At 39.4% G+C, this 15975-nt stretch overlaps 1 protein-coding gene across 1 annotated transcript in view; it reads left to right on the top strand.

Moving 5' to 3' along the window:
- Positions 1-4930: 4930 nt before the first annotated feature.
- Positions 4931-15975, top strand: part of INPP5D (inositol polyphosphate-5-phosphatase D) — a 99623-nt gene continuing 88578 nt past the window's right edge. Inside the window, 1 exon segment of the mRNA XM_042460630.1 lies at positions 4931-5158. Coding sequence (XP_042316564.1) covers positions 5025-5158 — 134 coding nt within the window. The 5' untranslated portion in view covers positions 4931-5024.

Below are 15975 nucleotides of genomic sequence, written 5' to 3'. Positions count from 1 at the left end.
TAAAGAAAAAGAACTACCATTCAGAATTTGACCAGGATCAGGCCAGAAGGAAGATTTGCTTCTGGTCTGCCCAGTCCTGGCCCAGGGCTGATGACCTGCATTGTCCAAACAGGAGAACATGAGAATAGGTGGAAATGGGCCTTTTGCTGCATGTGAAGCACCCTTTGGTCATGGAATGTGTTCCTCTACTGTTCTTAGAGTATCCCCATTCTTAGTTTAAATTTCCCCTTGATTTCTTCGATGTTGGGGAAGACGTCTTCTAAGGGAAGGAGCAGACAGATAGAAAAAAGCTGCTCCATCCTGGATTTTCTGAAAGCAGGTCAAAACCCTGCAGTCTGAATAGCTGAGACCCAAGGTGGGCTGAACACCCATGGGCTGTCCACACCACACGACGTCAAGCCACACTGTGCTTTTTTTTTTTTGCTGTCTTCTCACCATGCATGTGCACCATTGCACAAACACAGCACCTGCAATCTCCAATTACCCCCCTCTTCCTACCCAGATGCCATTTCATTGGACGTCTGGCTATACAGTTGCATGTATGATGCATCACCTCTATAGTGCATCGGTGCATCAGTGTGCCCAGTGATACATTAGCAAAGCACAATCATGAAGGCCCTGTCATACATGGCCCCTTCACCCCATGCCCCCCTGTAGGACTGTATGCTGTGTCTGCTGTAATTATAGCAGTTTTCTTCAGGCTGGGGCAGATGGGCAGGAAAAAGCAGCTTGATCCTGCTTTTTCCACATGAATTTCATGTTTAGACTTGGGTCCGATCTCCAAGATATCTCATCAAGTATATGCAAAATTCCAAAATCCCACTCCCCAACCCATTCAAAATCCAAAGGACTTCTAGTCACAAGCATTTTGGGTAAGGGAGATTCAGTCTGAATTTGGTCAGACATTGCATTATATCCTTTGACTGTTTTGGTTAGATCTCTTCTCACTATTAATGCCACCTAACTTCTTCTTTGATAATCATTTCCTGAGTTTAAACACTGTCTAATTATCTGTGTAATTATCAAAGTGTCCCATTCCTGTCCACTTTAAGTCACTCAGCCAGGTTTTGCAGTGTTTATTCTCTCCATTTCTTGTTTTACTTTAACTAGCTTCCCTTGATTCATGCTTCTCACATTCCATGTACCTATAAGGTACATCTAGGAGGGACCACATTACTCCGGTTTTGAGGTCCCTCCACTGGCTGCCTATCAGCTTCCGGGCCCAGTACAAGGTGTTGGTTATCACCTTTAAAGCCCTAAATGGCTTGGGTCCAAGCTATCTTAGAGACCGCTTCCTCCCGTACAATCCTCCCCGCGCTCTCCGGTCCTCTGGGAGGAACTTACTGCAGCCTCTAAAATCTAGGCTTGCGGCAACCTCCCAGAGGGCGTTCTCTGCTGTCGCCCCCAAACTCTGGAACGACCTGCCGGATGAGATCCGTCAGATAACATCATTAGACAGCTTTAAAAAAGCGGTCAAGACGGATCTCTTCCGGCAGGCCTTTCCAGATTAACCATCCCGGCCCAGGTTCCCTGATTCCCTCATTCCTCCCATGGCCCCATCTTAGAGATGGTTGAGGATCAACAGAGGGATATCAGGGTTTTTAGTTTTAATTGCTGTTTTTATCCTTGATATTGTATTTTTAATATGTTATACTATTTAATACTGTCTTAAGGGGGGAGGGATAAAGTGTTTTTAATTGTCATATTTTATATTTTACTGTTGTTAACCGCCCAGATTGGTTTGCCAGAGGGCGGTATACAAATAAATATTATTATTATATTATTATAAGATTTATTGTACAGCTTTGGACAAGAATGCAAAACTGTGTATCTTCAGAAAAAATAATTTTGTTAGTTTATCACTGTTGTTCCATTATGATTTTTTTTTATATCTCTGTTATATGGCAATTACATAATGCTGGTGTTTATGGAAACAATATGGACACAAATTGTACATTGTCTTGGGAAGCTAAAATAGCCATTCCCAATATGCAAGATAATTTTGTAGCCAATTTTCATTGTCACTATATACCTGCACAATGGTTTTGATATACTTCACTGTATTAGCTCTATGCTGTGGAAACACAGTTTGAAACACTTGGGATTCAAGCTTTCATATAGTTACTATCTACGGCAAACAGAAAACCACAGATTTTACAGTTATACAAATCATAATGACCTGTTGACTTGCTTACCAAAAATAGCACACATACGTACTTTTAAAGTGTCACTCTTGTAGCATGACTGCACACCACGGGAAACAACCGTCAAGCATCTGGTCTTTCCCAGAAGCCTTATAGATATGGTGAGGGGTAAGGAACAGGGTCCTTGGGCTGTGCAAAGAAAATCCCTAAGATGGAGATGGAGAACTTGTGGTGCTCCAGATATTGTTAGACTCAAACAAATAGTATCCACAGAGTGCTAGGGGAATGTTTAGGCATGATCAATATGTGGTCCAATATCACCTTGAGGGTCACGGCCCTCCCACCCTTGTCCTAGGAAGTTATGAATATTCACTCCTTACCATCCCTGGATCTGTCAGGTATAAGTGGAACTACTCAAGTTAATGTAGTTTTAGAAATAACAGCTTGTTCCTGCAGATATGTCCCAATAGCATCACATTCAGATTCCACATGCCAAAAACCACTCTGAAGGGATAAATAAGGGAGCAGTTTGTTATCCCAGCCTTTAGATATTCTGCTGCTATATAATAATAATAATAATAATAATAATAATAATAATAATAATAGGATTTATTTATATGCCGCCCAATCACTGAGAATCCGGGCAGCTTACAACAGAGGGGATAATAGACGGTTCCCTGCCCTCAGGCTTACAATCTAAAAAGACATGACACAAAAGGAGAAGGGAATGGTGAGGTAGGAAGGGGATCAGGTCCAGCATTCTTCTTTCCCTCTGAGGCCTGGACGAAGGCAGATGGACCGGAGGGAGGGCTCTTCTTCTTAAGGCTAGCCCTGGTGGAGCTGGGCATGCCTGGTCAACTCCCTCATAGGCCGGAAGATAACAGTTATGGAGGGAGGAGTCTCTTCTTCTAGGCTAGCCCTGGTGGAGCTGGGCCTGCCTGGTCAACTCCCTCATAGGCCAGAAGATAACAGTTATGGAGGGAGGAGTCTCTTCTTCCAGGCTAGCCCTGGTGGAGCTGGGCCTGCCTGGTCAACTCCTCCATAGGCTGGAAGATAACAGTTATGGGGGGAGGAGTCTCATCTTCCAGGCTAGCCCTGGTGGAGCTGGGCCTGCCTGGTCAACTCCCTCATAGGCCAGAGGATGACAGTTATGGAGGGAGGAGTCTCTTCTTCCAGGCTAGCCCTGATGGAGCTGGGTCTGCTTGGTCAACTCCCTCATAGGCCGGAAGATGACAGTTATGGAGGGAAGAGTCTCTTCTTCCAGGCTAGCCCTGGTGGAACTGGGCCTGCCTGGTCAACTCCCTCATAGGCCGGAGGATGACAGTTATGGAGGGAGGAGTCTCTTCTTCCAGGCTGGTCCTGATGGAGCTGGGTCTGCCTGGTCAACTCCTTCATAGGCCAGAGGATGACCGTTATGGAGGGAGGAGTCTCTTCTTCCAAGCTAGCCCTGATGGAGCTGGGCCTGCCTGGTCAACTCCCTCATAGGCCAGAAGATGACAGTTATGGAGGGAGGAGATATTTGTGATATGCTTTTTAAAATGTACTTTTTAACACTGATAATTTATTCTGAGGCAATAACGTTTACTATCAGTTCATGAACTTCACTATTTTTACAGCTAATGTTTATCTGCATTCTCTAACCCAGCATTGGCCACTGTTGACTGTAAAGTCCATAGTACACCCTTGAGGTTGTACTGATGAGACAGAGAAGGGAGCACTGTGTTAATGATCTTGGTAAGCCTACTATTTTACAGGTCATCAGCAAAGTCAAAAATAATTTTAAGGTCCAATTGGCTTGTTAAATCTGTGCTGGCCTAATTCTGCAAAGGAATCAAGAATAAATTGTATCTCATTCTTTGCCAAGTAACTTGAAAGAGTGGAGGCAACTGTGTTTGCCCACAACAGGTAGAAATGTCACAGAAAGATCACAGAAATTTTAAGGAGATCAAACAGTCCTCCAGTTTTGGGGTAGAAAGTAAATGAGAACCATGCCCTACTGAAGACAAACCAACCCACCAGTTCTAAACCCCCAATCCATAGAAGGCTGTGGTTTAAGGCCTGTCCTTATTCTCAGTACAGTAATAGTTCCTCATTTTCAAAACAGGTACAGTACTCAATATAGCAGATGTTCTTGATTCTGTTCTGAATATCAGATCCAATGTATTTACTGTTTCATACCTCAGTAATCCATAATTGTCATGGAAGCAAAACAGTATGAGACTTCCATCAAAACTTAAACATGATCCTGCTACAATACATTTGGGAGGAGGCCAAATACTATTAGTCACGTCCTCCCCCCATTACATATAAATTTAAATTTAAACACACACACACACACACACACACAGAGAGAGAGAGAGAGAGAGAGAGAGCATTTGAAAATTGCCTGTGGCAAAGGTTTTACAGTGTCCATTATTTAGCACAGTGTTGCACTGAAGTATTAACAAACAACCATTTGATAAGAAAGGACAGAGAGAGAAAGTGTAGGCATGAGTAAGGAAATAAAGAGTACTGTATTTGCCTAGTGGCAGTCCATTGATTATAAATGGTACTCATCAAATTTATACAAACTGTACAAACCTAGTAAGCTTCCCATCTAACATGAGCACTGCAACTGTCCAGAAAAAGTGAATGCGAAGGTGAGGGGTGTGTGACATGTCTTTCTCACTCTGAGTTGCTTGACTTCTATAAGGAAGTTCTCAGCTCTGTTTCCTCTCTCTCTGCACCATTAAAACAGGAAGCTGAGTGAGCGGCAGCTGCTGAACACTACACACAGACAGCTCTGAGATCTCCAACATAATTGCTGGCTGGCTGATTATTGTTGTCACAAATTAAAAGTTGCTTATATTGGTGGGGTGCAGGCCTTTTTGCCTATGAGGCATGGATCAATGCTGGTATCATGGGACCATCACCCGTTCAAGAGCTGAAGACCTCCTCTCTAAAGTGGGCAAGGATGGGAGCTTCCTTGTGCGGGCCAGTGAGTCTATCCCTTCAGCATACGCCCTCTGTTTGCTGTAAGTATGCCTCTTGCCTTCTACTGTACTCAGCTGCTTCTACTATGACATTTAAGCTCCATGGAGAATGCGAGTCACTCAGATCACAGTGATATCCACTCTTTTCAGACATGACGGGGGATGCCACTGGAGTTCAGTTAAGTTTGGTAAAGGCAGTCCAAGACGAACCTGGAGATATGGCAGGCATTACAGAAAAAAGCCACTTGAAAAGAGTTGCAAACTTAAAGGGAAATGGTAGTTTTAAAAAAGTAAGTTCTCCCAACAATTTATTTAGGTAGTGCTGAGATGTCACCTTGCAACTCCTACTGTTGTTGTTGTTGTTGTTGTTGTTGTTATTTAATGCTTAGATCTTCTCATTGGGTCACTGAATCTGAAATTCACCAGCTTTATTTATATGTATATATGACTGATAAATCTGCAGAGGTTTTATGCAGAAGTACCAGAACATGCTGACTTTCTGAACAATCCCTTAAGAATGGCCATATGTCTTGCTTTTAATTGGGGTGCTCTTACAATGCAGCACTGGAAATGTATGAAAGGGCAGGGAAATGCCTGATAGAAATACACTTTACTTCAGGACCACCCAGCCTGGGAATTTTACTTCTTTGGACTGTATCTCCTAGACTAGTTTCCCCGCCAACATGGCAGCATTTTGGGAGGTGTAGTCCAAAAATGTAATTGTCCGAGCTCGGTTCTATCCATGCTGTGAGATATCAGCTTTGTGGACTCCGAAATCCCTGTCTGGTTTATGAACTGGTGTTAACAGCTGAAAGGCTAACATTTCTGTCCTCCCCCCCCCCTCCAAGTGTGGAGTATGTAGATAGGACCTTCCCATGTCAAAGATGTGGGTGTTTAGTAGACGGGAAATACATTTTAACACAAAAGTGAGACCTGGTTTTAAAAAAATTATTAAAAATCTGAATTAAACCCGAATCCAATTCTTAGTTCTAATAAGAACTAAATCAGTCAACAGTTATGTAGGTTTCCATTGCTTTAATGGGTCTAGTCTTGCTGGAACAAACACTGGATTTAGGCCTAAATTTTCTGAAGTTATATATTTGTGATATGCTTTTAAAATGTACTTTTTAACACTGATGATTTATTTTGAGGCAATAATTTACTATCATTTCATGAACTTCACTATTTTTACAGCTCATGTTTATCTTCAATCCCTAACCCAACATTGACCAGTGCTGATGGTAAAGTTTTGAAACTTTTGTAGAGACAAATGTAATTATGCAAATATACATTTGCATATTTACAAATAAATTGTGAAGTTTGGTAGAGAACTGAACACCTACATTTGTTTCAGCTGTGTCACCTTTAAAAAATGAGGACTGGTTGATAGGAGGACTAAAAGAAGACTGGAAGTGGTGATGGTCTGGGGAATTTTATCAACTTATACTCCTGAGCAAACATTTTCCTCAGTGTGGCCAGTCAGTAACAGTTTTGATTCCAAGTAAAAGGATCAAGTGAGGATCAGGGATCAAGTAAAAGAATCAGTTTGAGGTCTGTGTTTTCTCTTCAGCAGCTGTTGAACTAGATATAAGGTTAGTTGAAAGAGGAGGGCTAAGGCAAACCACCTCTGAACAAATCTTGGCAAGAAAACACCATGATAGGTTTGCCTTAGGATCACCATTAAGTCAGAAATTATTTGAAGTCACATAACAAGAATAACAACATAGTTCAAAGAGAGCTTTCAGAGATCAAAGGAACTTAATAAAGAGAGTGAAACGGATATATTTGCCCATCGAGATTATTGCTCTGTCATGAGGCAACTGATGAGAAGTCTGATTAGGGCTGCATCTACATTTCAGAATGCAGCTTGACACTGCTTTAACTGCCATGGCTCAATGCTAGGGAATTCTAGGATTTGTAGTTTTGTGGGATATTTAGCCTTCACTATCAGAGAGCTCTGATGCCACAACAAACTACAAAACCCAGAATTCCAAAGAATGGAGCCCTGGCAGATAAAGAGGTGTCAACCTGCAGTACTTCTGCAGTATGTCAGCAGCATAGGCTAAAGAATCTCAAGATCGACTATTGAGACCTTTTCCCTTGATTAGAGGTATATTACTCAACAACCTTGGGAACGTTTATTGGCATGTAATATGGAAAATCCTTCCTAAAGGACCTGATTTCATGCCTCCAATGTAATCTTTTTGGTGCCCGGCACAAACATTCTTATTTATCAAGGCATTTTCATTTGCTGTAAACATTCTAATTGCTTAGCATTCTAATTGCTTATTAAGTATGTTCTGTGCTGCTTTACTGCTTTGTGTAACAATGGACTATATACCACTTTGAAATCCTGGTAGGGCAAAGGGTGGTATATGGCAATGCTCTCCAAAATGGTGATCCATGGACTGGTGCCAGTCTAAAAGTCATTGGTTGTTGGGCCTCACTGAACTTAGCATTAAGTGAAAGAAATAATTACTGCCTAGCCAATGGCCACAAATATGGTACTGGTCTCCAGCACACAGAAAGAAAGAAAGAAAGAAAGAAAGAAAGAAAGAAAGAAAGAAATCTGTTCCCAAAATAGATAGCTAGGGAAGCACTGGCATATAGTACAATAAATAAATAAATACATAAATAAATAAATAAATAAATGACTAGGGATTATAAAATTTTGAAAAGAACTTCCAATTTGTTTTTGATCTTAGTTCAACATGCCAGTTTGGCCTACAATGCCTTAACCAGCTTTTGGGGGGGGGGGGGGTCAAGGTTTCTGAAAGATTGCCTCCTTTCATCTGAACCTACCTGAAATTTGAGATCTTCAACAAAGACCCTGTTGTATGACCCCTGACTCTGGAACTCCCTACTAAGAGAAGTTAGTTCTGTCTCCATCTACAGTATTTTGAGTTTTTGGAGAACAGCTAAAATGTTGCTGTTCCACATGGTCTTGGTGTTTATATTGTTTTAATTGTTTATTTTTAAATTATTTTAAAAACTGTTTTCAGTTTGGTTTTTTTAAAGTTCTTAAAGAGTGTTTTAATTTGTTGTAAATTGTTTATATTTGTATTGTTTTAAATGATTTTTACCTGTTTGGCGTCACCTCAGGGGTTCTGGTAGGCCAAGAGATACAATGTAATTTCATTCATTCATTCATTCTTGGAAGATCTCACCAACTATTAGAAGATGACACCTGCCAGCCAGCTGAAAGGGCAGGGAAGCAGTTGAAGCAAGGGAATTTCTTTGTTGGGAGTTTAGACTGAAAGCAGACAAAGTAAGAGAAGGGACACAGCTGGTTTGATAGTTCAGATGGTTAGTCCCTTCTCCTGTAGGTGTTTGCTTCCATTATGCTGCTATTTGATAAACAGACATCCCTACAAAGGCACCATAGACTTGCTGCTTGGGGAAGTGATATTTTAAATGTCAGCGGAATAACCACATCTTCCTAAACAGATCTTCAGAAGCACAACTGTATAAACTTGTTCATCTTTTAAAAAAAAAAGCAGAAGAAAAGAATGCTGCATTTCTCAGATATCATATTTCAGTTTCAAAGTACAAATGCAGCCATATGCTGGACACAAATTTTCCAGTCGAGAGATGAACAAAAAGATTACACCTTAAATTAGCAGCTGAAAACCATGTATATTTTATACAAGATGAACATATTATTTACGCATTGTCTGGCACAACACATCAATGATTCTTGACATACATAAGTTCAAATATGGATAGAGAGGCCCAATGTGAGTCATCTATGTTCAAAAGCCTTAACTCGAAGAACTCTCTGTTACTGGGTTTCTGCTATTATAGAGAGCATACAAGGGAAATCAAGTCCTTTTATTGTAAGACACCCAGAGTTCCTATAATATCAGGCAGGATTGAAATATTTTATATAAAATGAAATAACTCATTTCAGTTTTCAAAACTCTGGAAACTAAATCATATTCAGAGATTCCATAGTGTCAGGTTTGTGGTCTGACAGCCCTTTTAAGCTGCTATCTTTTCAATCCACAGCATTCTAAATTTAGTGGTCCCTTGTCAGATTTATTATGGTCTGAAAGAAGGGAAAACTCCAACCAAGACAAGCATATACTTGTCCAGTTCTTTAATTAGTGTTTAAAATGCATACAGATTTATTTATTTACTGCAGCTTGGCATACATTACACTCAAAGGCCTTCACAGAGCATGTCAAAAAGCAACAGCATTCTGTTGATACAGGAAACAATTCAAAACACTTTTGAGATATCTCTACATATACAGAGACCATTCATAACAAATACATGACAAAATAATGACAATATTAAAATATTTATAAAAATCAGTTATCAAAAAAGAACAAAATGGAAATTGCTTTCATGTATAGCAGCAACAGCAGTAAAGTAAGTTTTTTCAAATTAGCTTCGGAAGTTGGCAGGACAACTTCCATTTAGGTACAGGATGAAATCTGTACCTAAACCTGGAATATTATGCATGAAGTAGCAGAGCTATTTCTTTTTTCATGATGGTGTTTTCCCAGCATAGCAGGTAGCAGAGGTCTCTAATTTTACATTGGTATCTTCATTGTGAGGTGGGTTAATAGCCTGAAAGACAGAAAGCAGCTAAAACTTACCAGTGAACCTAATGGTGTGGTGGAAGATATGAAAGATTATTGTGGTAAGTGAATATTCACAAGTAGAATCATCTTTCTTATATAGCGGCAATATGGGAAGAACACTCACCTGTTGTTGTTGTTGTTGTTGTTGGGATGGCAGTGTCTCTAAGTCTCAATTGATTTTTGTACTAAAATTAATTGTTTTAAGGTCATTCATAAAAGTGGTGCCTGCTCTCAATGGAAGCTAGACAATATAACTGAAACTCCATTACAGTACATGGATGAATGATGATTTGAGTATGGCCTTCTTGATCCTAGACCTGCATTGACCAAATAAATGCAATTGGGTTTTCCAAGTCTGCCTGTCTTGGAAATAACAATACACTTATTATTTTTAAAGTTGTGATATGTCACCTGCTAAATTGGAATTTAAGATGAGGGTTGTATATCCGTTTGTTCAGTTTAATCTTTATTCGATGGCAAATGTTAAAAATATTTCCTGATGAAGTTTCACAGTGGACTGGGAAATTTATCTAGATTGCTAAAATTTCATTTAATTCCCTCTGCTTTATTAGGTGGGTAATATCATGTAACATTCCATATAAGTTGAGACAGTGTGTCCCATGCTTGTGAGGAAGGACTGGAAAAGAGAGTTGCTGCGTGATAGGTTTTGTATTTCTGTTATATAAAATGTAGGGAATACAGTGGGCCCTTGGTATCTGCTTGGAATCTGCTGTGGAGCCCCTGTGGATACAAAATCTTTGGATGCTCAGTTCCCATTAAATACAATGGCATAGTAAAATTGTGTCGTTTATATAAAATGGTGAAATCAAGGCTTGCTTTTTTAAAGTAAGTGTGTGTGTGTGTGTGTGTGTGTAAAATATTTTAAAGCCATAGATAGTTGAATCTGTGGATAAAGAATTGTGGATATGGATGGCTGACTGTAGATTATTCTTGCTGAGTATGAAAGAGAGTATCAAATGTTTAGATCAGAGAAGTCTGAGTTTACTTGTAATGCCAGCAAAGAAGTAACTCAAGCTATGGCTAAATTTGCCTTGGTTGCTGCTCAACAATGAAAGCAATTTCTGGAAGTCCATGTTGTTCTCAAGCAAAGCTTAATCCAAAATACAATTTTGTAATATATCTTTCAAAATTTTGTGTTGGGTGCTTCTGGATGGATGGGTTTAAGTGCTAGCAGTCAAAATACATTATGTATTATTTCTTTTCCTATTTAATGCTGTCTCTTTGGTGTAGAAAGAAAAAAAGTCAGATGTTTTCGTGGGAAAGCATGGCAGGATTACAAACAGAAGGTGATATCGACTACCACCTAAAGCTCCTTGAATAAGGCAGAATGATTGTATGATAAACCCCTTATTTGAAGCATCCCTAGATAAAATGAATAGAAATGGACTTGGCTTGCTAAATAATCTCTTTCAAGGGAATAGTTTGTCTAGCTAATACACTCATAAACCAGTTAAATTAGCTGAAAGGATAAAAGGCTTACATTGTGTACCATGAAAAGCAAAGTAGTAATTTTCCTAACATGATCTGAAAGGGAAATTAAATTTTGAATAAGGACAGATGTGAGAGAGATCTGCATTGGTATATTTTCTAGTATCTTCCTGTCTGTAATGAATATAACTGCAGCCAAATAAGATACACAGCCTTTCCAAAAATGCTTTTAGAGTGTGCTTTTGTTTTTCCATCCCATGTGTTCATTTGCACTTTTAATGTATACCTGGACGTTACCACTGCAGTACAGAGGGTGAAAGAGAGTCAGATCTGGAAGTGGATATACATTCTTGGCATTGTAAGCTTTATGTTTAAAACAGAAATACAATGAAGAATTTTGATTCTCATGTATGAAAATGGCCTGAGGTGCTTATCACACCAGTTGTCAGTTGTCTCAGGCTGTCTTGTTTGAAAGCCACTTCATTTGCTGACACTGTATATTGCACCTTCACAGCATTTGCACCACTCTGTCCACCCCACTTCCTGCATTGTAATTGGCTTCCTTTGTTGTTGTTTTTAAGTGCTTTTATCTTTTTAACAGTATTTTATTATTCTAACAATTGATCTGTTTTAAAACTGTAATAACATAATTCTATTTTAATTCTCACTTTTGTATGTTTTAATAATACTGTTTAATAACAGTGTTCTTGTAAACTATAAGCCACTCTGAGCCCAATTTGGCGGGAAAGTAGGATATAAATTAATAATAATAATAATAATAATAATAATACTCTAATAATGCAATTGCAACATGGCATTATAGCACTATTATACAATTGCCTTCAACACATTTTTAAAGAACATATTAATAAAGATGTTTTAAAAAGTATCATTGTGGCAGTAACACATTGGTACTGGAGGAAATCAGAAGAGAAATCTTTGAAAAACACCCTCAGTAAAGGCATATATATGAACAGTGACTTCCAAATGTTAACAGGCAAGGCTGATATAATTATTGCACTATCATGCAAACCATACACACAGAGACACAGACACAGACCAAAATTCTGAAAAAGATTTCTAGAGTGTAGAGCACATAAAATAGTCCATGAAACACAGCCATTTTCGTGGGATCTCCTGTTCTCCTTACCCATGCACCGGAAATAGTCTGTGGCTTCCTCTGTGGAGCTTTCCTTAGCAATCCCCAAGGGAGGGACAATCGGATACACTCACACTATGCCCACTACTCAGTCATTCTCAAAATGAAGTGGAATGATACATTCACATTCAAACTGGTTACTGAAGCAAAGCAGGAAAGTGGGGGTCATTAATGGAACGTTTCATGTATGATTCAAAGAGACCTAGTGCAAAAGATAGCAAACAATTAATTATCCTTCTGTGACTGGCATGTTCTTGAAATTTCCAACTCTCCCATTGCTATGGAAGTCTCGAATAAAGCTAAAACAAGTTACTGTGCCGACTAAAAGTGGGTAATTTATGTATAGCAAAGGTATTTCTGATCAGTGGTGCTCTTCATCTGGAACTTCATTCTATGCCCTTTATTCTCTGTCCGAAATGTAAATGGAAAGAAAACTGAAGGGGAAGACTGTTAAATGGCACTTTTGATTCTGTGTTCTCTTAAAGACTATTTTAATGCTTAGCAATATGTTGGGGAAAATAACAACCATTGTAAAAGTACAGACTGTAAGAACCATAAGCTATTCGCTATCAAAAGCTTGAAATTGAGCAATGACACAGAATCTGGTCACACATTCAATTTCAGTCTCACACATTCAGAACTAAAATAGACATGACAGTGGCAGCTACATTTGTTTAATAATGTAACTGACTACCTCATTCTCATATAAAGGATGATAATCTTAACATCAAAAGGGACTTGTAGTTGAGAAAACCAGATCCCATCTCTATAGTTATTTACCCAAAAACTTTATCCTCCAATCTTCTCTCTGATATTGGGAATGAAATGGACAGGGTGCAAAGCAGGGGTAGGGAAGGGCAGCTCCTGAACCCCACTTATACAGTCCAAAAAGTATCCCTCCAACACCCTGCCAAAGGGGGGGATTTCCCCCTCAAATGTTTATCCCAAGTGCTCCAGAACTCTGAAGATGCCAGCCACAGATACAGGTGAAACGTCCGGAATAAACTCTTCTAGAATATGGCCACATAGCCCGAAACACCCACAAAAAACTATGTCTGAAAATGTGGTGATCTGACTTGCCCGTGGGTTGAATTCACCCACCCACTCCCCAGTGTTGAAAAATATTGAAAATCAGGCCCAAATAGTGATTGGAAGTAGCATTGTGTCACTTCTGGTGTGTCCAGACACATTGATACATCCCACAAGGGGGCGAGGTAGAGCAAAACTAGCCCACAGCTCTATACAGTTGCCCATGGTTTGAAATGTATGATATGATGGACAACAGAGAAGTCAGATAAGGACTGTTTCACATTACACAATTATAGTGCAGTGGATCCATACAACTGAGGACTGTTTCACAGTACATACTTATAGTGCAATGATTCCATATAACTTCCATGGCCAACACCCCATGGAATCCTGGAGTTAGCCGTATTTAAAATCCTCAGCTGGAGAACTCTAGTGACTCATAACATATGGCTACAACTACAAACCCCAGGACTCCATAGGATGCAGTCATGTCAGTTAAAGTGACTGTAATTGTGTAGAGTGAAAAGGATTCAGCTTGTTTTAAAGGTACAGACGTCTCTCCAATCCTTAGGGTGATGGGGTGAGAGGGTAGCATTGATGGGAGCCAATGAGGACATCATAAATCTATAGTCAAATGGCACAAGTCTTTAACAGGTACTCAGTCTACAGATGCAACCAGGAGATTGCCATCAAAACCAAAACAAAGCATTGTAGACACTTGGGATATATCAAGATGGATACTATTATTACAATTCTAAATACAAATAAATCAACATATAAATTATAAAATCTCTATAAGAGTAAATCAGTGGCTTCCAAAGAGAGTTGAATAATCCATATTTTTCGTATGATAATTTATATCACATTTTTGTGTAACAAGCTGAAAACAGTTTACATTTCAATTCAGCAACAAAATATGATAAAAGAACAGAAGTGCAACACACACACACACACATTCTTACAAAGCTTACCATTTTTCAGAGTTTTGTGGGCTATGCAGAAGGCTTCTTAAGTACGGTATGTTAACTGAATTCGCCATTGAACAAGTGATTTACATAAGTCAAAAACATAGCTACCTTTTTTTATCTTAAAGAAAATATTTATTATGGAAGACATTCACTAATCAGATACAGTATTAGGATTAAAAAAAATCAATAGCCCCCACATTACCTGCTAGTACATTATAAAGGATACTTTCAATCAGTCCTTCCTAACTTAAACTTTAAATCTAGAAAGCAGAGTTGAGAAGACTCGGTAAAAGCTTACTCCCAAAACCTCTGAGGAAGGAAGCATGTTATATTGAGTGCCTGACCAGTATGGTTGCTCTCAGGCCTGGCTCAGCCTGTGTGGCTTAGACAAAGCAGATTATTACACCAGGACCAATTCAGAAGTAATCACGCTAGTGAAAAGAAAAGGGAACAGCACTATAGTGCACAATATTTCACACTGTAGCGCTCTCACGTGAAAGCACAAAAATCCTGCGATTGGTTTTTGCACATACCAGAGAATGAATTGATATTATTTGGGAACTGGTCATTGTGCACATGCGTTTAAATTTTGAATTTCCCAGGCTGTTTTCTGCAGCCCTTTAAATGTTAAATGTCCCTGGAAACCACTTCAGAAATGAGCAATCCCCAACTGGTTCCCTGTAAAAATTAAATGTCCCTGGCTGCAGCCCATAACTGCAACCACTTCAGTGAATGTTCTCCCAGTCGGTTCCCTTTCACTTTTATATATGTCCCTGTCTGCTGCCCACAGCCATTTTGACTTTGTAAGATCCCCAGCCAGTGCTTCTTCACCAATACTGCAACTGAAGTGCAATTAGCTTTCACAACCTGCCAATCATGCTTCAATCATGGTATTGAAAAGGCTATTCACAGGATATCTCATGAATAGTTTGTTCCCTTTTAATTCCTGGCTCTTCCCAAGATAATGCCTGATTGAGCATGATGTTGTCTGAAAATCTGACACGCGCTCACACAATTATCCTGGGATTTTGCCGTTTTCTTCCCCCTTTTCTCCTGTGTGATAATCTCCAAAGTCTCATGATGGCAGGACCATCACAAAACTTCAGCACAGGATTTTGGGCTGAGATCTCACACAAAGTCTCATGAGACTCCAAATCTGATGAGACTTCCTGGAAACCTGGCAGGCCTGATAGTCAGCAACGATGATGGCGATGACAATGATGATGGTGATGATGATTGATGGTGAAAATGATTAAGGTGAAGGTGAAAACAGCCACAGGGAGCTATTCTATGTTTCTTGGAATCCTGCTGCATTGTTATAACAAATTCAGTTCAAACTATCAAGTTCCTCCACATAATTTTGTACATGCAATTTTATGGAAGAACTGCCACCTTGGAAACTGTTGTTGTCTCTTTTTAGGCCTATCCATTTCAATGGCATATTTCTCTGTGGAGTTGTGTATCTTAATTCATAGTTCTGCTGACAGATTTCCCAATTGTTCCTAAACGTGTGGACAACTAAAGACCAGAAAGTCCCAGATTTTGTTTCTGTTCTTTCCAGTTTTATTTTGGAGAGCCATACATGTTTTGTTTATCCAAGAATATTTTCTGTCAGCTCTCGGTACATTCAGAGACTTTTTATACCAGGTCCCCATGTCAGTTTAT

This window comes from Sceloporus undulatus, chromosome 3, assembly GCF_019175285.1.
Source record: "Sceloporus undulatus isolate JIND9_A2432 ecotype Alabama chromosome 3, SceUnd_v1.1, whole genome shotgun sequence".
NCBI lineage: Eukaryota > Metazoa > Chordata > Lepidosauria > Squamata > Phrynosomatidae > Sceloporus > Sceloporus undulatus.
This window is presented reverse-complemented; position numbering and strand designations above follow the sequence as displayed.